This window comes from Symsagittifera roscoffensis, chromosome 1 (assembly GCF_963678635.1).
Source record: "Symsagittifera roscoffensis chromosome 1, txSymRosc1.1, whole genome shotgun sequence".
NCBI classification, from domain to species: Eukaryota; Metazoa; Xenacoelomorpha; order Acoela; family Convolutidae; genus Symsagittifera; species Symsagittifera roscoffensis.
Window position 1 is genome coordinate 88,507,413 of NC_087062.1, and position 24,584 is coordinate 88,531,996.

Sequence of the window (24,584 nt, forward strand, 5' to 3'; positions counted from 1 at the left end):
GAATTAAAAGCAAAAAAAAGTTCAGAAAATGAAAACAAAAACTTTTTTTTAGGAGTTATACCATTTTTTATAATGAAGTTTCGAATACTGGCTTTCCCGCAATATTTCTAAGTTTTTCGCTTCTTTTTACAATCTTTCTGTCGAAATTCTAAAGAGCTTTTATTCGATCAAATTCTACCTATCTATACTATATTTATAGGCGTGTAACCCGTATCTTGCCATGTTTAAGCGTTTTTTTTGCAACAATTAAGGGCATAACGTATCTATGAGTGGTTAAGCTATATCGTATATTGCAATTTGCAAGAATTGTTTTCTCGATTTTCCAATTTGAATCTAGAGTTTGTTCCACCGAGTTAAAAGTTAGCAACACAAAATTGGGATACTGTAAGAGTTTCCAGGGGTTGCTAGTTTGGTCTTCAATTAAGAATGCCCAAATCCTTTTAGTGTGCGAGATAAGACAATTTTTGTGACTTTTTGAAAGTTTTCAGAAAAGTCAAATTGTACAATAATTAACTAAATTTTGAAATTCCCAACCTTGTAGTTGGGTGCTGTCAGAGTACTCTCAAGAAATGCGAGTCTTGCCGTCAAATATGGCTGCTCAAATCTCTGTAGTTTTCGAGAAATGGCGTCTTTTATGATTTCTTAATTTTATTTAAAACTTAAATTTTAAAAATTCAAGATTCAAATTCCTAATCTTGCTATTGGTTACTGTGAGGGTACTCGCAGGTGTTTCAAGATATAAACTCTGCGCCCGAATGCGACTGCTCAGATGCTCTCAGTTTTCGAGATATGACATGATTTGTGGAGCTGTCAGAATACTATCGGAGGTTGCGAATCTCATTTCCAATTATTTATGACTGTTCAATTCTTCTCAGTTGACGGATATGACGTGTTGTGATTATTTAAAAAAATGCAGAAAACTTAAGTTCAATATTCTTTTAAAATTTTGAAATTCCCGACCCTTTAGTTGGAAGCTGTCAGAGAATTCTTATAATATACCGTATCTGGCGGATGGATAATACGGATATATTGTCGTTTAGTGTAATGCGAGCTGTTCAATTAGTAATTTTATTTAGCGCTAATGGCTATCAATTGTATTTAGATTGGATTCATTATTTTAGATATGTCTCGAGCGGTTAAGACCTATCTTGCTTTAAAGGATGCTGGTTCCGATTCCTAGCTTCTGATATCTCGCAAGTCGATCGGCGCAAGTAAGAGCATGATTAGAATATTTTATTCAATTGATGTGTCTCCAATTGATTTCTAGCTCGATATAAGATTCCCATGATTGTTATTAATTACCATCAATGTTTACATAGTTAAATAAATATGTGATGCAGCTCTATTTTATCATCAAGGTGAATTATGTAATCTATTCGGTTCAAATGATTAATTAGAATGAATGACATCATGAAGGGATGTCACAATTCTCGTAGAATTCAAAATCTTCCCTCCAAATCTGACCACCCAAATCTTTCAAGTTTTCAGTAGTCACAAAACCAGTAGTCACAAAAACCATCATAGTCACAAAACCATCAGATCTTTTCGAGATATGATGGTTTTTGTGATTTTTTAAATTTTTTTTTAGCGAACTTAAATTTATTATTTTTTCAAATTTCAATTGATTGTTGATGCCCTCTTCCTTGTAAGGAGGATAGGGGATTGTCAGAGTTTTTTCGACAGGTTGATTTTTCGCCTCCAAATATGGCGGCTCAACTTTCTGTAGTTTTTGAGATATGACATTTTTTGCGAATTTTTCAAAAACTTTTTATTTAACTTGAATTGATTTTTTCTTCAAATGTTAAAATTTCCAACCCTTTAATTGGGCGCTGCCAAAAATTTCGCCGCCACATGTGACTTCTCTGGGCTTTTTAAGTTTCCAGATGTGACGTTTTTATGGTTTTTCAAATTTTTTTCGAAACTTAAATTTTGGAATTTTTCCTTATTAGAAAATCCTAACCCTGTAGTTGGGTACTGTGACAGTACTCTCAGGAGTTGAAAATTCAGCGTCCAAATGCGACTACTCAATTGCTTTTGGTTCCCAAATCTGACGTTTTTTAAAATTTTTCAAAAAAAAACAGATATATAAAAACTAAGATATAAAAGTTTTAATTTTTCAAAATTTAAATTAAAAAACTCAGAAAAAATTATTCAGCTTTTGAAATTACAATTCCTGTTAGTGGGTAGTGTCAGAGTACACTCAAATTTTCAAGATTTTTCTCAATGTATGCGGTTTTTCTATGAGTTCTCAAAAGTTCTCATTACGACTGGAAGGGCTTTATTATGATATATCAGTTGACCTATTTCTTTTATTCTTTGTGGTATCTGATTTCGCGTGGAAAAATCATCCGAAGATAAAAGATTATGCGGTGTGATGACAACCAAGTTTTTCTCAGCAATAAAAATTGACTTTGTTTTCCAGAAAATTGCTTTAATGTGACTGGAACCTGTCAAAAGGGCTTAATAACATAATGAGTTTGAATGCAGATTCTTTTAAAGAAAGATTAGTCGAGATCTACTGCCATGGTTCAAGAACCTACAGAGGACTTATATCTAAAATCGACGAGCGGAATAACACTCTTACTCTGTGCGCTGTACATCAGAACGGCAAGAAATTTCCGAACTCTTCGGCACTTGTTATAAACAAGGATGAGATAATAGACTTGAAGTTTGTAAGCGCTTTATCTTTGGAAGAATTACAATCGAATACCAGTCGCACACCTCGAAAGAACGAGAACAAGGATGCTTCTGATTGTTTTGACTCCGAAGATTGCGATGTTAATGAAGATTTTGATTTTGCAACTAACCTGCAACTTTTCGACAAAGAAGCTGAGTCGAGAGAGTTTGATCAACAGGAATATAATTCATCGCCGAGAGGCTACAGGTTCAAAAGCAACAATCAGCAAAGGAAAAAGTGCCCTCGGAAGAATATAGCGAACCTGGCCACAAATTTTTCGAGGCTTAATCTACCTTCGGGAAGTGGTTCGTATGACGCACCTTCTCAACTAGTACAACCAAACAACACCTCGCAGATCTATCGATTGCCGAAGGAAGGGTATGCGAATTTCAAATATGTTTTTAATCAAAACGGCATAGAGTACGCCGTTCCAGCGGTGACCCCTGACTTCTGGTTGAACATAATCAGTAACCTGAATGAAATGAATTACACCATGGATCGTCTATGTGAATCAGTTGGGGCTCTGTGCGTTGTGCCAATACGCAACTACATTTACTCGCTTCCTCGGAAGTGTGAATCTATTTTATTGATAGCAGGGCCTCATTACTGTGGATCATTTGGAATGGCTATTGCCCGATACCTTTCGTTCTCCATGCCCAAAGTTCAAATTACCGCGTATTGTGGAACTGTCAACCGTCGCGCAGCAGAAAGCACCGAAATTTCTCTCCTCGAAAAAGCTACCCGAGTTAGAGTGGTTAGAGATGTGCAGCTACTGGAAAGCTCTTATGACTTCGTTTTGGACGCCCTCGACTGTGAGACGTTCGAATTCTTACAGATCTTAGATTGGCACCTGGAGTTGAAGGCGTGGCTTAAGACATTCCAAGTCCCTACTGTAGCTATTCAACCTCCCACCGCTCAACCTCGATTCTGTACATTTGCAATAGCTATTCTTTTCCCATTCCAGTGGAATCTTCCGGTTCTTATGTGCAACTCGCTTCCGTGTGAGGCCTATTTGAAAAAGTTTGGCGTCCAGCCTTCAGTTGATCAAATACCTAAAGGAACGTTTTACCCAGTTGTTCCTCTTCATCTGAAAATGAAATTTGAAGCCTTCTTCGCCAATTGGATGGATTATATTCCTTGATGTGCTGAGAGGCATATAATGTTACCAGTTAGAATCCCAGTAGTAAATGGTAACATTTCGGTTATTATACTGTTTATTAATTTATTGATGTTATGTGAATTGAAGTATTGCTAGTGCCAGAGTGAACTTCTATTTGAATTGAATATTTTTAATCATGGTTGTTGCTGCACAGTTATGCGTTTTAGGGCTCTTCTGACATTGCAAGTTGAACGTATGATTAGACTTGCGAGAGGAATGATCTTGTAATCGGGAACGAGACTTTTTCCAGCAAACAACTTTATTAGAAATCTGTAAGAAATTTAACTTGCTGTCTTATATTATCTTAGCAACTCTCAGGATCATTCTCTCTTAGTCTAGAGGTAACACGACCGCCTTTGCTCCCTTAAGTCTGGGGCTCGAGTTCCGGACGGGCCTTATTTTTTTTACAGTATGTCTGAAACTGCAGTTTTTTTCCGGAAAAAATGAATTTAGGTCTGCTAATGTTGTCGGATTAGTTTGCAAAAGATCGATTTTTTTTCTAAATTAAACTATTCTTATTATAAATGAAAGTCGTCATATCATTTTTTCAGCTTACCAACTCGGATATTTCGGTTAAGTTTTTTATCTTCTTTTTTTAAAATTAAAATGGTTTCGGCTTATGTTTCATCGGCTTTTTACACTTGCTATAAGCAAGGGTATTGCAATCGGTCACAAGACTTTTTTCCTCGTAAATGACTATGTTCACTGGACTCATCTCTTGTGGTACCTTGTTTCATATTTTATTCAAATTTTTAGCGTTCACGGCTCTTTTAGCATAGAGGTAACGATTACGCCTGGGCCGGCGGCAAAGGCCCTTTTTCGAATTTGACCAGGACTTGTTTTTTAACGGTAAATATTCTGTTTCAAATAAAATTATCGGCCAATTATTTGTCTGCTTATCTTTTTACGGCTTAGTTGCTGCATCTTGGAACAATTTTTTGCTTCGAGCATTTTTTAAATGTTGCTTTTAGTGATTGATATATTCCTGCAATTCATAATTTTACTTACCTTGACTTCGTATTTCCTTTTTTTTGTTTCGCTTAAAACTTTATTCGGCCCAAATTATTTCGGCCTATTTTTAGTGATTTAATAACATAATTTAGGGTCGCTTCATGGGAAAACAATTTTTACGCTCCCCTCCGCACTTTTTAATTTGTTTATATTTTTACGACTCTGTTAATTTTGGGTAAATGGACCGTAACTTTAGCATAAAGATAAAATAGCATAAAAAATTGAGAATTTTTTGAAATTAGCCAATCAGATTTCACGATGCTAGTACTCACCGAAATTTTTCGGCTATCTAACTCATTATTATAGATCAGTAATTTGAATGCAACAAAAGCTTCTTCCTAGCTTTTATTCGATTATTTAGAAATAATTGTCAAAGTAAAAAAAACAATCATGCCGCAGAAATGGCCGAGCCGAACTGTTCTTACAAAACTGTTCTTTCATTTCTTTAAGAACCTCGAAATGAAACGTTCTTCCAGAGCTGCCAGCTGAGAAAAAAAGCAGGCAATGACGCTGAATAAAGCTAGAAAAATTTTATGTTATTTTATACAGCCCGATTTTTGTGTTTCTTCTCATTTTTTAATTTTAAAAAATTTTGGCCTGTCATTTCCATTCGCCAGCTGGAAATGATACGCTTGCCTTTTATTGCAACTAATGCGACGTTCCGGTTTGCCTCTGTGTAAATAAAAGTATTCAGAATAATTAGTTTTTTATTAACCGTGCAAAACTCATTCCTGACACTATGACTGCGTTAAACTTTTTTGTTTGTATTTGAAAAATAAATTCAACTAAGGTGGCAGAGAGTGAAAAACAGCCGTTTTTTGTGTCATTTTTTATCCAGCCGCAAATTTTGACTTATTTCATATACGGCCGTAAATAGTGGACCATCATTGATTAATTCATGTATTTTTTTTCAGATTGATTTCAATATGCAGGGATTTGACTTTTGCAGCTCTAATCCAAAATCTTAGGATTAAAAATACTTTGATTTACTACAAAGTACGTCTGAAGTTTGGGTATAGGTCATTTTAGCTCTTTTTAACTCACAACACGTCACAAGAACATCGAAACTACTATTCCGAAAGCTGAATCTTCTTTTTTCCCCTGCAGAATTCCAGAAAAAATAATTATACATTTTTAGTGGTTCAGATTTTAAGAGTCGATGAACATAGTTCAGACTCTTATATAGGTCGCGATGATTTTAATTATTATTTTTTAATCTTTCGTTTTTTAGGAAAAGTCTTATAATTTGTTCAGGCTAAAGTTTCCTTTTTCGCGGTTTGACTTATGATGTCTTGTTAAGCTCAGTTCATTTCCTTTGTGAAAAGGAAGGCAAACTCAGCTATCACACAGCAAAATTGTAAAGATCATGAAAAACGTGATCGACTTCTAATTTCGAAAATGGAAATTAATTATCAGATTTCTCAGCGAAATAAAAGTTTTACCTATTGATCCAGTTTTCTCAATTTGACCATAAAAGTGTCCATTATAAATTGTTCTACAAATTCAAAGAGGTTTAAGGCCATCTGTTTTTTTTCTTCGAAATTCATAAGATGAAGATTTTTGAAGAAAAAAAAACTGATTTTTTAAGAGTCCTTGCGTTCATTACTCTTTTCCAACTTTCAGTTGGCTATGTTAATTAATTTAAAGATGAAACACAATATATTTTTTAAACAATTCGATTCCTTCATTAATTAAAAATATCGTTCGAGGTTCTGTTTGTTTATTATTGAGCGACATGGTGCTTTCATTCTACTTGTGTCTAAATGTCGTTAGAATTACGTCTGTATGGGCTTTAATATGAATTATCACTCGACCGATTTCGTTGATTACTCTTGGGAGCGCAGTGTATTAGTACGAACTTTTTTTTCCTATGCCAACTCGCAAATAAACTCTAAGAGTCTTGATTTTTAAGAGTCATGAACGTAGTGAATACTCGTATATACGTATTGGTGATTTTGTTGTTTCCTTTTTCATGACAAAAGCTTAAAATTTTAAGTTCACTGCAATTAAATTGTTAAAAGGAGGGCAAACTCCACTATCGAACAGCAAAAGTGTGAAGTCAAGAAAAACTCGAGTGGCTTTTAGTTTCGTAAGATGAGTTTAATTTTCAGATTTCCCAGCGAAATGAAATATTTTCTTTTTGTTTCAGTTTTCTTATATTATTTTTATCGAGAAAGTGATAATCATCAATTTTCTAGAAATACAAAGAGCTTCAAGTGAATCTTTTTTTTGAAATCTTTTGTTTCAGAAAAAAAACAGACTTGTTTTTAAAAAAATCTCCACTTTCGAATTTCAGTTTACTTGCGTTCCTTGACTTTTTTCCAAATATCTGATGGTTGTTTGTGTGATCTAATGAGTTATTCCTATTGCAAACTTCAAAAGAAGCTATTGAGATGGTGTGTCAAAAAGAATCCTAGACAATCTTGTTTTTGTTTTAAAAATAGTATTGAATGAAAAGCATTCATTTTCAGGAACAGAAAGTGTTAGTAATTTTGTAAAGAGATTGTTCGGATTAGAAAATTTCAACTTCTTCTAGATTTTGCCAGCCTCCAATCCAATTTGCAATCCTGAGGTCAAACCAAGAAACTCAGAAACTTCATAGCGCAGAAAACATTGTTTTTGTCAAATGTTTTGAGTTTCTTGAGAAACTTGGGAAAGTGCGTTTATATAGATCGTGTTGTTTTTTTGTGTTTGCGGTTTAGTTTTGGATTTTCAACTGGCAATGATCGTGGTGAAGACACTTATCTGGGTCGTGATAATTTTTTCTTTTCTTAAATTTGATTTTGCTTGGGAGGACTTACGATTTCTTTACGCTTGCGATTAGCAAGCGTTATCAAATTGGAATATATACTTTTTTCTAGTTAACAACTAGTTTAACAAAATCAGTTGACTCACTTCTTGTATCTTGGCCCATAGTAAGTTCAAACGTCTATGCGTTCCCGGACAACTTAGTCTGGAAGTAACGAATATGCCTGGGACGTCAAAGTTCGTGAGTTCGTATCTGACAAGACCTGTTTTTTTTCAGTTTTCGATATTTTTCTCTTTCAAATAAAACTTTCGGACTAACAGTTGTCTGCTTATGTTTTGTCGTTTTAATTGCCACATCTAATTTTTTATTTTTGCTGTAAACTATTTTCAGTGTAGTTGTTCTTAGTGTTTCAGCATTATTATTGTATCTTGGGGCGACTTTAAACTTTAAAAAGTTTTTAAACAAAATTTTTTTTTCGGCTCAACTGGTGTCTGCTCAAATGTCGGCCTTGTTTCCGCTTCGTAAATTTTATTCAGTTGCTAATTTGAATTTCAAATTTTTTGCTTAGCATGTTTGCCTAGAAGTTTTGTTTGATGGAGCCTAATTGTTGAGATAAACTTATTAAATAGTTTCATATATGTGAATGTGACACCTACGCGAAATGCAGCAACAGCAACCAACGGTCACCGAAGATGAAGTAGATCAGACTCACTGCAGCGTGTGTTCAAAGCATCTAAGGGTTGGAGGAGTCTGGTGTAGCATATGCGGCTTTGTTCACCTCAAGCACACTCCCCTACCGAGTTCTAAACACTGGAAGCCAGGCTTGATCTGCAACCGCTGCCTACCGGATTCAGTTGTCTTGGCTGATGATATCCCTCCACAGGACTTGACTCATACTGGTAGCGCGCCCGAGCACCAGTCTAGCGGCGTTTCTCAACTAATGGGAGATCTCAGAATAGAGAACGTCCCTCCTGATTCCGAGGCTTCCACCTATCTCCGCAAGCTGTTCTCCGCTAAAGTCCCCATACTCAAACGTGTCCCGAAAGGAGCAAGAGTCAACTTAGCCTGTCTCTATAGCGAAGTTATCATCGATATCTCCAAACACCCTGACGAAGTTTCCAATTGGCTGAAGCCTATGAGTATCCCCACCCACTGTCTGAAGGCGACTGACAGAGGAGGGAAAAACACCGAACAAACCTCACCAGTTCAGTCAACTCAGCTATAAGATCTTTTTCCGGCACAGCTGAGATTCCGGAGCAGCCGAAAAAAAGGCGAAGTCGAAAAAAGAAACTGAGTCTCAGGAGAAGGGTCCAAGAGAAAATTGATGATGGCAATATCCGAGGTGCCATAAGGATAGCTTCACGCAATGACACGATGCCTGAAATTACACCCGAAATTGTAAATGAGATGGAAGAAAAACACTCCCGGCACAAGTTCGCCTATGCTGTTCAGGGAAACAAAGAACAAGAATGTATCAATACTGTGGGTTCTATGGTTCACTCTTGTATAAATTCTTTCCCGAACGGCTCAGCCGGTGGGCCTGATAAATTGAGGCCTCAAATTATCAAAGACATGATTGGAATGTGTAACGAAACATCAAACAAACTGATTGAAGACCTGACCGGGCTCACAAATATCATCTTGAGCGGTGGTGTACCGATTGATATCAGACCTTTCTTTTTCGGGGCAAATTTGTTCGCACTCAAAAAACCTTCCGGCGTTCGGCCCATAGAAGTCGGCAACACACTTCGCAGATTGGCAGCGAAATGTGCCGGCAAAGACCACGAACTATTAGAACAAAGAAAATGTTCATATGGATCTACTCAACTGGGCTTCGGCACCAAAAATGGATGTGAGGCGGCAGTCCATGCCACCCGCAAATTCCTATCTTCTCCAGGCTTCAGCGATGAACACGTTCTAGTCAAAATTGATTTCGAAAATGCTTTCAACTCAATCTCAAGGCAACACATGCTGGAGAACATTAGCGAAAAGTACCCTCGCCTGAAAAATTTTGCGTTCTCAGCCTATAGCCAACCCTCCTATCTGTTCTTTGGATCTCATATTCTGAACTCGGATGAAGGAGCTCAACAAGGAGACCCGGAGGGGCCGCCCATGTTCTGTGACACGATTAACGACATGATTCATTCGCTGACTTCTGCTCTTAACTTCTGGTATCTGGACGATGGGAATCTTGCTGATAAGTTCCGGGTAGTTTTCGAGGACTTGAAACTGGTGATAGAGCGCGCTCGTATGCTTGATCTGAAAGTTAAGCCTTCGAAATGTGAGCTAACTTTCCTAGGTTCACCGAGTGAAAAGCTCAAACTCGAAATACTGCAACTATTCAACACGATCTGCCCTGCTATACAAGAGACTCCACTGGATGACCTATGCATCCTTGGTGCAGGCATGGGTGCTGACTGTGTCCTTGACAAATTAACCAAACGTTCTAAAGATCTTGAGCTACTGAGCGAACGCCTGGTCGAAATCGAGGCACACTCGGCGCTTTTTCTTTTGAAAAACTCGTTCAGTATACCGAAACTGACATTTCTGCTCCGAACGTCACCGTGCTTCATGCACCTCGACATACTCTCCAACTATGATTCCATTCTGACCTCAACACTGGAAAAAATCACCAATGTTCAACTTACAGATTCTTCTCGCATCCAAGCCTGTCTGCCTGTTAAAGTGGGTGGCCTGGGTCTGCCATCTGCGTCATTGCTTGCGACGTCCTTATTTCTATCCTCCGCGAGCTCTTGCGCTGCTTTGACAGACCAAATCTCCACTTGTACCGGACCAACAGGCGACGAAGAAACTGCTCTGGAACTCTGGGGTGATACTGCACAAGCACTTCCACCAACTAATAGATGCAACCAAAAGAATTGGACTTGGTCAGTATTCGAGAACCTAAAAACCTCGATGCTTGAGAACTGTTCATTGACAGACCACAATAGAATAGAAGCTTACTCTGGAAAGATGGCGGGAAGCTGGCTGCAGGCTCTGCCATCATCCAACTTTGGCTTGAAACTCACAGATATCCAACTCCGCATCAGTGTGGCACTGCGTTTAGGCGGCAAAGTGTGCGAAACCCACCAATGCCGATGCGGTAAAGAAGTCTCTGAAGATGGCCACCATGGTTTGGCTTGCAAAATGAGCGCCGGCCGTCATACTCGCCACTCGATTTTGAATGACATAGTGAAGAGGGGTCTTGCCAGCGCCAACATACACTCGGTATTAGAACCCCCTGGACTTTGCCGCGCAGATCGGAAAAGGCCGGATGGGCTCACGTCTACACCTTGGTCCAAAGGCCAACCAATGGTATGGGATGCCACGGTCGTGGACGCATTGTGCAGTAGTAGAATTGACTCATTCGAGCCCCTGAAAGCAGCGACTACAGCAGAAGAGACGAAAAGAATGAAATACACTGAAATCATCAACAGAGGCTACTTGTTTCAGCCTGTCGCATTCGAAATACAAGGAGGCGCAGGACCGGACACCAAACGTTTTCTTTCAAAGCTCGGCAAGCTGATTCAAGATTCCACCAACGAAGCCCGTGCTTCTGCCTTCCTTAGGCAAAGAATATCAGTTTGCATACAGATGTCTAACGCAGCATGTGTCATCGGAACTCTACGCCCTCAAGCTTCTCTCGATGAAGTTTTAATGATCCTCTAATTCTAATTCTCTGTCACCTTGTATCTCACTTTCTGCGAATTTCTTATGTCATTGCCAACATCCGGCCTTTTTATCTGATAGATTTCCCATATGGTGCACTCTTTCACTCCCGGTGCTATCTTGGTTTCATGCTTCAGTTGTTGTTTTGCTATTTGAAATAAATTTTTCATTTTTAATTTTTTTTAAAACACTTGAAATTTTTATCATTTTTTGCAAAAAAAAATTAGGTTCAAGAACAATTCTACCGATTTTCAAAAGGGATGTCCATAGAAAGAGCGCCTACACGCTTTTGTGTCTGCCTACTCCCCTGGTCTCTTTTTGCTTTACTCCTTTGTCTAACGCCTTCGAAAAGTTCTGTGGGGGGAAAATTTGACCGATATTTTTTTTTTCATTTTTTTTGAAAACTAACCTAGCAAATCTGAAACCCTGCTTTCAATGAATAGAAGGGATTTGAAAGCTCCCCACCATTAGCGGCTACTCCCAACTTAGAAAAAAATTATGACCCTCGTAATAGTGAAATTTTCGATTTTTTGACCTTTTGTTGAATCTTTGAATTTTCTCGAGAACTAACCTGCCAAACCTGGGTTTTTGGGTTCCATCGGAGTTAGAAGTTGGATGAATCTTTTCTCCATATGCGGCTTTGCGCAATTTTTTATAACAAAAAGCTATGATTCTCGGAAATGTCAACTTTATGATTTGTTTTGCTCGGCGTTTTGCTCGATATTTAACCTGCCAAATCTGATATTATAGGCTTAATCGATCCAACAGGTTGTTGGAAGCTTAGTTTTAAAGTTTGCAACGCACAATTTTTCTAAGCAACTCCTAAAAAATTTTGCTCTTACTTATTTTTTATTTTAGTAGAGAAACAACTAAGGTTTTGAGCAAAGTCTGCTTTTTGAAATTACGCATTTCGTCCCGCGTTTGTATATATAACTAAATTCAAAAAAAATTAGACATTCCTCCAGCTTAAGCTGGGCCCTATTTGTCCTTCATTTAGGTTCTCCTAGTTTTTTTCAACATATATCGTTTTTTTTCTACTTTTTTATGACTGTGCTGTATTGCAAGTGGTGCGAAGCTCCGTTTTGCCTCTGTGCTCTGATTTCAGTTTATTTTCTTTGTTAAAAAGAAGGCAAACTCCACTTTCGAACAGCAAAAAATTTTAAAACATGAAAAACGTGAACTACCTCTAGTTTCGAAAGAAGTTTCTAATTTTTAGGTTTCCCAGCGAAATAAAAAAAAAGCTTTAGCTTCAGTTTTCTCAAATTAATTAGTTCTAAAAATGTTTCCATCATACACGTTTCTCGAAATTGGAAGATAGGGACTCTCAAATTACGTAGTTGGAAATGGCGCTAAGAAAGGCGAATGAAGTTTTGTTTCGAAGGTCGATTTAAGTTTTTTGAAATGCTTAAGTTTGTCTTTTTTCAGTTACCTGAGTTCATTGAGATTTTTCCGACTGTCTGATGCCTATGTTAATAAGGTTGAAAATGAAGGCTTATTTTGTTTTGTCTTTGAGGTTCGGTTGTTTTGTAGTGACATAATTTTTCTGTATTAAGGCAGATTCAGAAAATAGCATGTTGGTATTGAAGCGGATCAGGAAGATGTTTTTTCTCAGTATGACAGTTTTTTTCTCGTTTTTTAAACTAATTGGAAAAGTTGGCTTTTTCTCGTTTTTTAAACTGTAATCGGAAAAGTTGGCTTTTTTCAGCTTTTCCCTCATTTCAATTTTTTAGTTTCATAGTTGTTTTGGTATTATTATGGCTACAGGCGTGATCTCACGGTGTAAAAATATGAATAACAAATCTGTTTACAATAATTAGTTTATTCGTCATGATAAATTTTATTGCATTATGTCAATGTTAAAAAGGTTTTTCAAAATTGAATTTCAAATCTGTGGGGGAGGAAAAGAATCGATATTTTGAATTACAAGTATTAATCAACAGGTGGGGAGGGTGTTGAGGAAAAAGAGCCGAATTGCTCAACGTACTTACAAAATTTTATAGCCTCGCGAGTATCTGCTTTAATTATTATGGGGTGGTATAATTTGATGGGTGTAAAGGGGCTAGGGTAAAGGAGCGAAAATGGGATAGACTTAAGTTGGCGTAATGAAATTGCGCAACTGAGGGCGAAGGAGAAACCAAAATTACTGATGTTCCCTATCCAGCTTTCAAAATTCTGTTTTCAGCTTACTTTACTAATACGGCTAAATCAAATGTATTGTAAAGTGAGGAACATCTCTAGTTTTTTTCACCTCGCTAAATTTTGTTAAACTATCAAATCGTTTTCAAATTTAGTGTTAAAATAGCCTTCATTTTTTTTAGGTGTAACTAATAGAAGTGAAGACGCTTGTTGTTTTTTTTTGCGTTTTTTCCATGGAAAAGTCTTTGTTTGGCTGTTTACGCGAGAGCAAATGGCAAATGTAATTGGGACCAGACATTTTCGCTGGCACCAATATTTGAATACCCTAAGTCAACCGCACTAGGACCTCTTTGAAAAATTTATAAGAGTAATGAACGTAGTGAGTACTCTTACATAGCTCTTGCTGATTTTTTTTCAGGAAAAAGTCTTAAAAATTGTTCTCGCTCAATTTTGATTTTTGCGCGGTTTGACTTTTTATAATTCAGTGCTTTTCTATTGTTAAAAGGAAGGCAATCTCCACTATCGAACAGCAAAATTCTATTGGGCACGAAAAACGTGATCGATTTCTTATTTCGCAAATGGAAATTAATTATCAGATTTCCCAGCGAAATGAAAGTTTTACCTATTGATCCAGTTTTCTCAAATGGGGTTATTTTTAACAAAAAAGTATCCATCAAGAATTATTCTTCAAATCCAAAGAGCTTAAAGGCTATCCATTTTTTTCTTGGAAATTCAAAAGTTGAAGATTTTTGAAAAAACAAGTTGTTTTTTGTTCAGTTTCCTTGCGTTCGTTACTCTTTTCTAATTTTCAGTTGGCTATGTTAAAGATGAAACAAAATAATTTTTAAAAAAATCCAAGATTGGTCGAGGTTCTGTTTGCTTATTATTGAGCGTCATGGTGCTTTCATTCTACCTGTGTTTAAATGTCGTTCCAATTACGACTGGATGGGCTTTAATATGAATTATCGCTCGACCGATTTCGTTGATTTCATTTGCGAGCGTAGTGTATTAGTACGAACCTTTTCTAGCATAACTTGCAAAGAAATGTGTTTATCTGTAGCGCTGGAAATTTCATAGCATGTGTTCTCTGGTTTATTTCTGTTTAGTATTTGTTATTTTTTAAGTGTCCGTTGCTGAATGGTGAAGATTGTGCGGTGTGATGACAAACAAATTTTTTCTCAGCAACAAAAATTAACTTTATTTTCCAGAAAATTGCTTAATGTGACTAAAACCTGTCAAAAGGGCGTAATAACATAATGTAATCGGGAACCAGACATTTTCTCCCGTAAACAACTTTTCTTACACATCTGAAAGAATTGTGAAGTTGCTTTATTAGTGAACCTTTGCAACTTTGAGACCTCTTCCCACTTGGACAGTTTCAGAGAAATTTTATTACAACTATTTCTTATGACGTTTTTGTTTTCGGTTCATTGCGCCTCTACCCACTTGTCGGCTTAGGTGCAGCTTGGCAAATACCAAAAGCTTATTCAAAACTGTTAGTTTTGCTTTTCGATTTTTTTCTGAAATGATTTCATTTTTTTCCTGTGTATATTTTTTCGATTTTGTTATTTTCGTCTAATTTTTTATTCGCTAACATGCAACACTGCGCTTGCGATGTATCGGAAGTGATGCGAATCTCCGCTTCGCATCTGTGTCATTTTTCTTTTTAGCGGTTGGATTTTTGTTTTAAGTTCACTTCAAGTTCATGTGTTAAATTAAATGGAAGGAGAATTAACGTGAATTATTTAAACGTGAATGGTTTCTGAGCGGGACGAGCAATGTACACCTGACCCAGTTTTCTCAACATATGCTGATTTTATCAAAAAAGTGCCAATCATAAAAGAATCTTAAAGTTGAAAGTGTTAAATGAGTCTAGTACGATCCCCACTCCCGTGCATTTTTTCCGTATATTAAAATTTAGTTCACGTTGTCTGGTTGATACGAAAATTGGGTAAGCGCTCCCAAGTTGAGAAAACTTTCGATTTTTTCCATTTCCCGGAGCTTTTGACACACTATCTCTGGCCTATATTATCAAATAGACTGTCGGGTTCTCGGAAGAGCAAAAATGCCAAACATCGTATATTTTCAGTTTGGCTAAGGTTTAGGAAATCCTTAGAGTATCAGTTGTACCTTCGTGTAAAACAGGTGTTTAAAGTGGACTGCACGTGCGTTTTGAAAAGCAAATATACGAATAGCAGCAACACGAGAATACTCATTTTGAAATTGGTCTGGGATCTTTTACCGTACACCTCACACGAGACTGTAAGCTTCAGCAGATTGTGTAACCATGGACTTTTCAGACATTTTCACAAACAGAAGTGTTCACTAGTCTAGATGCTAAATATTTGACTCTTTTCCAGTTCCCCCTTTTCAAATTCAATTTGGAAAAGCTTTTTTTAACGTTGTCATAATGCAATGAACTTTGGAGTGGTGAACAAATCGACAACTGTGAACAGATTTGTTCTTCATACTTTACAGCGTAACATCACGCATTTAGCCGTAATAACACGTAACACAAACATAAAACTCGGTATTTTGAAAAGGGGGGAACTGGAAAAGAGCCAAATATTTTTATAAACAATTGGTTTATGTCATCGAAAGTTATGCCAAGTATGAAATATTAGTAGTTGTGGAAGAACGGTAAAAGAGCCTAGGTCAGGTAGCAATCGTAAATCTCTCAATGGAGTTAAATTGTGACTAAAATGAACCGACGGCGTGCTCGCTCAGACAGTGTTGACAGTAATAATTCAGCCTCCTTTATCATTTTTGAGAGTGCGACTATGACTCCTGCTGCCAACGTTAAAGTTCAACTTGCCCCCTCGACTGGACCAGGAGGAGAAGCCATGGAATTGGGTGGGGGCGAGCAACACAAGACAGACGGAATCAGGCAGTATTACCTGGCGAAGATTGATGAACTGGAGATGGTTGTGAATGAGAAGACGAAGAATCTGGCAAGACTGGAAGCTCAGAGGAACCAACTGAATTCCAAAGTGAGGCTGTTAAGGGAGGAGTTGTCGCTGCTGCAAGAGCAAGGCAGCCATGTTGGAGAGGTGGTCAAGGCAATGGACAAGAAAAAAGTTCTCGTAAAAGGTACTTTGTACAATGTTTTCCTGACTTTTTTTTGCAAAACGTGGCTCTTTTCCACTTTCCCCCCACATTTGAATTTCAGTTTTGAATAAAACTATGTTACGTTGTAAGAACTTTTAGATGGTGAACAACTCAACATATGTGAACAGATTTGTTGCTCATACTTTGGGGGGGGGAGTAGAGTGGAAAAAAGCTGAAAACGTTGTAACTGTTAGACAAAAACTAATAGCGGCTTTAATCATTTGTCAAAACAATCAGCTTAATTCATTTCTGTGTCCTTGGATTTTTTCTGAAATTCAAAATATGAAAGTTTATTCAAAATCTTTTCTCATGATGTAAACTGCATTAAAACGTTTCATAAACAGGTGAACAAATTTTCAGTACATTTTCTGCTTGCAAAATGCCATGTGAACAATTTTTCAACAGCTTTATTTCAAAGTTTTACGTGGGGTGGGAAACTGGAAAAGAGCTCAATTTTTGAACAGCTTTATTTTGTGATTATACGAGAGGGGTGGGAAACTGGAAAAAGAGCTCATTTGTGATTACACTTGCGAGAGCAGTTGTCTTCAAATTTAATTACCTGCTACATTTAATTTAATTGGAGGTACATGCGTGCTTTATTAACATAAAAATTACATTACGAATCAAAATTATTTTTTTTGGTCTAGTTTCCAAAGGATAGGTAGTTTGAAAAGAGAAAAATTGAAATACAGTACTTGACAAAGTTAAATACAAATTCAGGTTCTTACTCTCTAAAATGCCTGTTTTCAATGTACAACATTTACTTTGAACTTAGCAAAATTTATCAAATAGACCAATATCAAACCTACCCTCTATGATCAAAGCTACCCTGTATGAAACTATAAAAATTTGGTATCAAAAACTCAACAATTTAAGCCGGGTCTAAAAATTTCAGATTTCTTCGTCTGATCGATGTTTTTCAAACCGCGTAAAAAAGAAGGAAACAGCGTTTTAGTACATTTTCTGCACTGATATTTTCAATTTTCTCGCTCAGAATGTTTCACGTCGCATGAAAATTTAAAAAAAATTTACTCCGATGGAAAGCTTCTGATCATTTGCTTTGTGTATATGTAATATTTTTGCTGAAGTTCGATTTGTTCACATTGCGTGGTTTTGGTTCAGGAAGAATTTTTAAGTGATTAGGTTCTCTTTCATGTTATGACTACTGCTTTTTTAAGGTAACTTCCCAAATGGCATAATTCCCAAATGGCATAAAAACGGAAACTTTTCCCAAATGGCATAAATTTCAAGTTTTCATTGTAATTTAAACGTTTTCTATCAATTTCTATTTCTATCGTTTTGTCAGGAACGAAAGCATGTGAACAAGATTTGGAATTAAGTGCTTCCAAACAAATTTAAGCAACAGATTTGTCGAAAAAAAATTGACCACAAGTAGCTTTTAATAATCGCAAGCTTATGCTTCTTGCTTTTGATAAAAAGTTCTACAAGTTTTTCACGATAAAATGTCAATCAACATTTGAATTGACAATTTGACTAATTTTCTCACATTGTTCACGAAAAAATTGTTCTCGATTTTTCCAATGCAACTGTTGCATGAAATTTAGGTGCGTATCCATAGGTTCCAAAATGAAAAATCAGTCCCATAGGTTCCAAAATAAAAAAGCAGTCGCATAAGTTCCAAATCTTTTCAATTGGTCAAAAGACTAAATTAGCCGAGTCTCGGTTTAAAGTCGCCGGTGGGCGCGCTACGCGCGCGTCGCCGCTTCGCGGCGATAACCGGCTTTAAATTTCGTATAGAGTCCTACCCTTTGGTGGCAATCTCGCAACACGTTGGCGCGGCTGCGGCACTCACTATTCTGCAGCTTGAGTTTATGCTGGTTGAACAGTAAACAACCAATCCATAAATTCGTTGGCTCAAATTTCAACCAATCAGAATTCAAGAAGATAAATTTTGGAACTTATGCGACTGATTTTTAATTTTGGAACCTATGAATATTGGAACCTATGGGAATTCACCGAAATTTATGCCATTTAGGAAATTCTTCATTTTTATGCCATTTGGGAATTATGCCATTTGAGACGTAATCCTTTTTTAAGTTCACTTCAGTTTTTTGAGGTAAAGGAAGACAAACGATGCTCTCTAATAAAAAAAAGTGGAAAGTGGTGCAAAATTTTCGATAGATTTTATTACAAAATGAGTTGTAATTAATTTTTTTCAGCGGAATAAAAATCATACCTATTGATTAATGTGTCTCAAACTGGGTTAGAATTATTTTAAAAATATCTATGATATAGAATTTTTGAATACTATTCTACAAACAATATCTATTGATCAAGCTGATTCACATTAAACTACTTTAGAATCGAAAGCGAAGATGTCTAACACGTCCAACTGTCTTATCTGCTTTTTTGCTCTCTGTGAAGCTTGATTTATTACATGACTGTTTTTGATTAATCTGATAGAAATTGCTGCGTTTCTGTTCTGGGGGACAATGTCCGTTATTTTGGGGAAAAAGTTTCGAGTTTGAATTTGAAAATTGTTGTATTTTAGTGCACCCAGAGGGTAAATTTGTGGTGGATCTGGACAAGAACATAGAGATGACGTCAGTGACTCCCAACTGCCGAGTGGCCCTCAAGAGCGACTCATACACTCTGCACAAAATACTGCCAAATAAGGTAACAGATCTGCACTATGATTGTATCTCCTCAGCTCTTTTTCCTTTTCCCCCACACACATCGCCCAAACATAATTGTTCCGACCATTTGAAAAAAGTCGAGGAACTATTTATTCGGGTGTGTTTTAGTTTTTTTGTTTTCCACGGAAAATGAGGTACCACAAATAATCGTCGGAATGGGTCGAGCGATTTATCATATTAAAGGCTTTTCAGTCGTGATTCGAAAGGCATTTAAAAATTTGAAAACAATTTCTCAGTTTCCAGAAAAAGCAGTTTGAATTTTTTGATTAGCACTAATTTGGAAAATTTTGTTAACCATTTTTTCTTTCGGTTTTTCATATATTTTCTACAAAAACTGTTTTCTAATTGGCATATATACACTAGCGTCAGCTTAGTGTATTGTTACCATTGTTCTTTATTCCTAACCTAGCTCGCAAATAAAAGTGTTATTAAAAGTGTTCACTTATTTGGAAAGTTCACTGTAGCATTGGAAATTGCATAGCATCTGTTCTCCGCTTTATCTGTGTCTAGTGTTTGGCTATTACCTATTAAGCTTCCGTGACTGAGTGGTTAGGATGTGAGACTCTTAATCTCTGTGTCGCATGTTGGAATCTCAGACGTAGCCGAATTTTTTGCTAATTCGAGGCTTATTTCTACTTTTTTATTGCACTCTAAAGACCTGCTTTTTTGTCGTGTTCTCGCTAGTATTTGCGAAGCGAAGCCTCGCCTCTGTGCTGACTATCACTGTCGAATATACCTAAGCTCTATTTTTTTGTTTAGATCTTTGCTCAAATTTAGTTATATTGCGCTGAAGGTGCCCTTTGAAAATATTTGAGGTTGACCAGCCAACATGGACATTGGCTGGTCAATATCCTTATTGACCCCCCTCCTCGGCACGCTACTTTAGTTTGTCAATGTTACTGAGTTTTACTTTTTTGGAACTCGAATCACGTTTCAAAAGGCTCAATATGATTCCACTATTGATCCACTACAAGCTTTTGAGGTAGTCAAAATGCTATTAAAAACTCACTCCTATGCCTTAGCGTCTTGTCCCTTGTAACAAACTTGTGTAATGTCATTTAGAACAAGTAAATGTGTTTGAAAATCGATGATAATTGTTGGTGCAAAATTTGAACACATTTTTGAAGATAGAAATTGACAGGGAGCCTTAAACGACAAAAGATTTAGGGGCGGATTTAGGGATTCGACTTCCTGCCTACCCCAAAGGGTCCCCCTTAATACTATTTTGAGATATCTGTTTTTGTTTGTGACGGGCCCTAAAAATTTTCTAAAGGCACCTTTGGCGCTAATGAATACTAACTTTGAGCGGGGAAGCGCGTGCCGAAAAAACGCGATTTTTTGGTCAAAATGTTCCAAAAAGTGCCTAAAAACGCCCTTTTTGGCCTGTTTTTTTTTAAAGTTTTGTTTGCGGAGCAGAAAATTTGACCAAAACAAAGTCGGAAAATCAATGTGGTCGACCTAAAAAAAGTTTCGACTAAATTTTTGAAAATTTTTTGAAAATCCGCCCCCTCCCTCGAGAAAATCTTAGACTCGCCCCTGGATAATAAAATTAGTGTTGGAAGTTTTTCAGTCCTGTAACTAATTTCAGAGTTAGTAAAATGGCCAAATTAATTGTGTATTGTAACAGCTTTTTTCTATCCTAATTGAAGAAAAAGGTGCGGTTAGGTGCATTAATAAGTAGCCGCAGAGAGCATTTTTGGTATTTCGATATGAGGCTAGTAACCAACCTCGGTAACTTAATTTATTCGAAGTTTTACACAATTGGGTGGGCTCTTTTGCAGATTCCCAGTCCGAGATTTAATGATCGATTTAGCAAAAGTTTAAAGGTCACTAAAAGTGTTATCGACTTTTAGTTTCAATTTACATTTTGATCAATTTACATATTGATCCAATTTTCTTTAATAAAGTTACTTGCGTTTAAAAACTGGTTTTGATAAATTGTTCTTTTAAATCGAAAAGCTTAATGGGCATGTTTTTTTTTGAGTTTTGAAAGTTGATTTTTCTTTCTGTTTCTTTGCGTTCATTGACGTTTTTCTAATTGATGTTAGCTACCTATGATCTTTTAAAAGAGTCGAGAAAACGTTACATTTGTAAAATTGAAGTTGTAACTAAAAATTATCAGCAGATTTTGGTGCAATAGCATCGGCCCTAAACATGGACAAATTTTTCGAAATAATTGCAATATAAAGCGGGACTCGAGTTTTTTTTAACTAGTGTTCTTTTTCCCTAAGTATTGTCTATTTTCCTCTAGAGTTTGGATAGAAATTGTTTTGAGTTATAGAACCAACAAAAAAATTCGACTGCGTGAAATGTCGTTGTCTGAGTTTTTGTGGGACAAGTTCTGGATTAGGTTTTTTTACGTGATTGGAAAGATTTTTCGAATATATGATTTCATTTCTAGCTGTGTACGCTTATGGAAATTCAATGCGCTCTCTAATAAAAACAGCAATTGGCATGACAAAACGTGAATGACTTTTTCAAAAATAATTTACAGACTTACCAGCTGAATACAAAGTTATCTATTGATTCATTTTTCTCAAAAGGTTAGTTTAAAGGAAAAAGTGCCGCACATAAGAGATTAAAGGTCTTAATTTGCTGTAATTTTTCTTCGAAATTCAAAAATTGAAAAATGTTTTAAAGTCGCTATCATTTTCGGTTCCGTGAGTTCATTGACATTTCCCCAACTGTCTGTTGGCTTTGTATAGTGGTTTGTTTGTTGAGATCTAAACTGTTTCTGTTGGCAAAAAAATAACTAAAAAACGCCTGTTTTTTTTCTCAAAAAATGCCTTCCCCATCATTTTCGTTCTTCGTTTTTTAAAACATTAAATGAGTCACCATGCCTATAAATTGAATATCTTGGAACTGTAAAAAAATTTGTATTAAAATAATCAATTTTTGTTTCTCTTACAGGTTTCTTTCCCATATGTTGAATTCGTCGAAGGAGCCTTTGCTGGAATATTGTTTTTAAAACCAATTTCCATAAACTGCGCAAATGAAAATTCCGTGCATGAAATGTGAATCATTTCGCTTTACTCTGGAACATTGGTTTATATGATCATTTCTTGAGTGTATTCAAATTATGTAATCAGCGTAGAAGAAGAATAGAAGGTGTAATCAAATGATGATGTTTAGGTGGATCCTTTAGTGAGTTTGATGATGGTTGAGAAAGTGCCGGACTCCACTTATGACATGGTGGGAGGACTGGACAAGCAGATCAAGGAGATCAAAGAGGTCATCGAACTCCCTGTCAAACACCCTGAGCTGTTCGAGGCATTGGGCATTGCGCAGCCCAAAGGAGTTCTTCTATATGGACCACCAGGTGAGTCTGCTAGGTCATTAGAATAGCGAACATGAACTCCTCAGTAATCGAAAGCTCAGTTTTTGCATAGAAAACTATAAAATAATAAACTTCAATGCCAATCCTTTATGTATCTTCACTATCTGGATATTGGTCCTCATAACTTGCTTAATAAGAGTCGATGGACGTAATTTAGACTCGTAATTATTTTCATTATTATTATGATTTTCTTCGTTTTTGTTTTTTAGGAAAAACTTATAATTTATTACACGCAAAGTTATCGTTTGGATGCTTTCGTTTTATATTCCACATTATTACTTTCAAAATTGTGTCTATTTGTATTTGGTGCCACTTTTGCTGAATTGATTGGCAATTTATTAGCTTGTAGCTTTATTGGTGACTAGTGTTTGTCGGTGGTTCAGCGTGCGTGTCTGAGAAGTTAGTGCGTGGGACTCAAAATCTCTTGATTGCAGTAGGTCACAGATCGATTCCTATACCTAGCCGAATTTTTGCTTATTCTAGGCTTTTTCTGTTTTTTTTCTTATTGCACTTTCTATAGCTGCTTTTTACCGTGTTTTTGCTAGTGTAAAAAGAAGGAAAACGCCACTATCGAACAGCCAAAGTGTAAAGGTCACGAAAAACGTGATCGACTTCTAGTTTCGAAAAGAAATTTTTTCTTATTTGCAAGCGAAGTAAAAATTTTACCGATTGGTCCAGTTTTCTCAAACGGGTTTAATTTTATCAAAAAGTGTCCATCATAGAATCATTGCTTTAGAAATTCAAAGAGTTTTAAGGGCATTTATTTTTTCAAAGAACAACTCAATTGATTTTTTTTCTGTTTGCATGCATTGTTTCTTTCCCATCTGTGTGTTGGCTATGCTCATATCCAACAGGACACCATAGGAATTTTCGTGTCAAAACTGAATATCGAGGTTATTATGGCCACCAACAGAATTAAGGTCAGATTGAGTAGGCAGTTCTGATTTACAGGAACTGGAAAGACGCTTCTAGCCAGAGCAGTGGCTCACCACACTGACTGCACTTTCATCCGGGTCTCCGGATCAGAGCTCGTGCAAAAGTTTATTGGCGAGGGTTCAAGAATGGTGCGAGAATTGTTCGTGTTAGCTCGCGAACATGCACCCAGTATAATTTTCATGGACGAAATTGACTCTATTGGGTCGACCAGAATCGAATCCGGCGGCGGAGGAGACAGCGAGGTGCAGAGGACTATGTTGGAATTGCTGAACCAGCTGGATGGATTTGAACCGAAACAGAATATCAAGGTCATTATGGCAACCAACAGAATAGACATTTTGGACCCGGCACTTTTACGACCGGGTAGAATTGACAGGAAAATTGAGTTCCCTGCACCCAATGAGTTTGCGAGACTTGACATTTTGAAAATCCACTCGAGAAAAATGAACCTGACTCGTGGTATTAATTTGAGGAAAATCGCGACTGCGATGCCCGGAGCTACAGGCGCAGAGGTCAAAGGTGTTTGCACTGAAGCTGGAATGTACGCGTTAAGAGAGCGAAGGGTTCATGTTACACAAGAAGACTTTGAATTGGCTGTGGCCAAAATTATGCAAAAAGATAGCGATAAAAATGTATCTGTTAAAAAGTTGTGGAAATAGGTCATTCTTTTTGCCGCCAATTACGGTGCATCAGATATTGTGTATGATATTGATGATGATGATAGAGATGAGTAAAATGTTATTATGTTGTTTTAAATAACTATTCGATCTTTTGAAATTCGTATGTTAATAGAATGTTCATTTTGATTAGAAATTAGCAGGTCGAATAATTGCCTTGAGTATTTGTCTAGTGATAACAGAATCTGCTTTAAAAAGTTCACAATAAACCTTTTCGAGTTCATTTTTGCCTAGAAAAAAATATCGAAAACTTTGTCGACCTTTTTGTAGGTCGACCAAATTGAGATTCTGAGCGCTCCCTAATCACTATAAAAACCCCATTTTTACCATATTATAAGCGCCGCAGGCAATTTTTTGAAAAAAACAGGCCGAAAGCCCGTTTTTAGGCACTTTTGGAAAATGTTGAGAAAAAAATTGCGTTATTTCGGCGCGAGCTCCCCTTCAAAATTAGTATATATTGTCGCGCAA

General features: G+C 36.7%; 4 protein-coding genes across 4 annotated transcripts in view; 3 read left to right on the plus strand and 1 right to left on the minus strand.

The window, feature by feature from the left end:
• Nucleotides 1-24,584, minus strand: part of LOC134851783 (DNA-directed RNA polymerase II subunit RPB3-like) — a 422,117-nt gene that overhangs the window by 168,429 nt on the left and 229,104 nt on the right. The window lies entirely within an intron of this gene.
• The window catches only part of LOC134851791 (peptide methionine sulfoxide reductase MsrA 2-like), a 192,314-nt gene that overhangs the window by 155,501 nt on the left and 12,229 nt on the right, over nt 1-24,584 (plus strand). The window lies entirely within an intron of this gene.
• LOC134851772 (26S proteasome regulatory subunit 8) lies at nt 8,208-24,339 on the plus strand. The gene is made up of 5 exons (XM_063868004.1): nt 8,208-8,223; nt 16,171-16,491; nt 19,022-19,146; nt 22,299-22,485; nt 23,455-24,339. Exons 2-5 carry the CDS (start codon nt 16,182-16,184, stop codon nt 24,096-24,098), a joined length of 1,266 nt encoding a protein of 421 aa, XP_063724074.1. The 5' UTR covers nt 8,208-8,223; nt 16,171-16,181; the 3' UTR covers nt 24,099-24,339.
• LOC134840511 (uncharacterized) lies at nt 8,971-11,265 on the plus strand. The gene has a single exon (XM_063856365.1). The coding sequence runs from the start codon at nt 8,971-8,973 to the stop codon at nt 11,263-11,265; it is 2,295 nt and encodes a 764-aa protein (XP_063712435.1).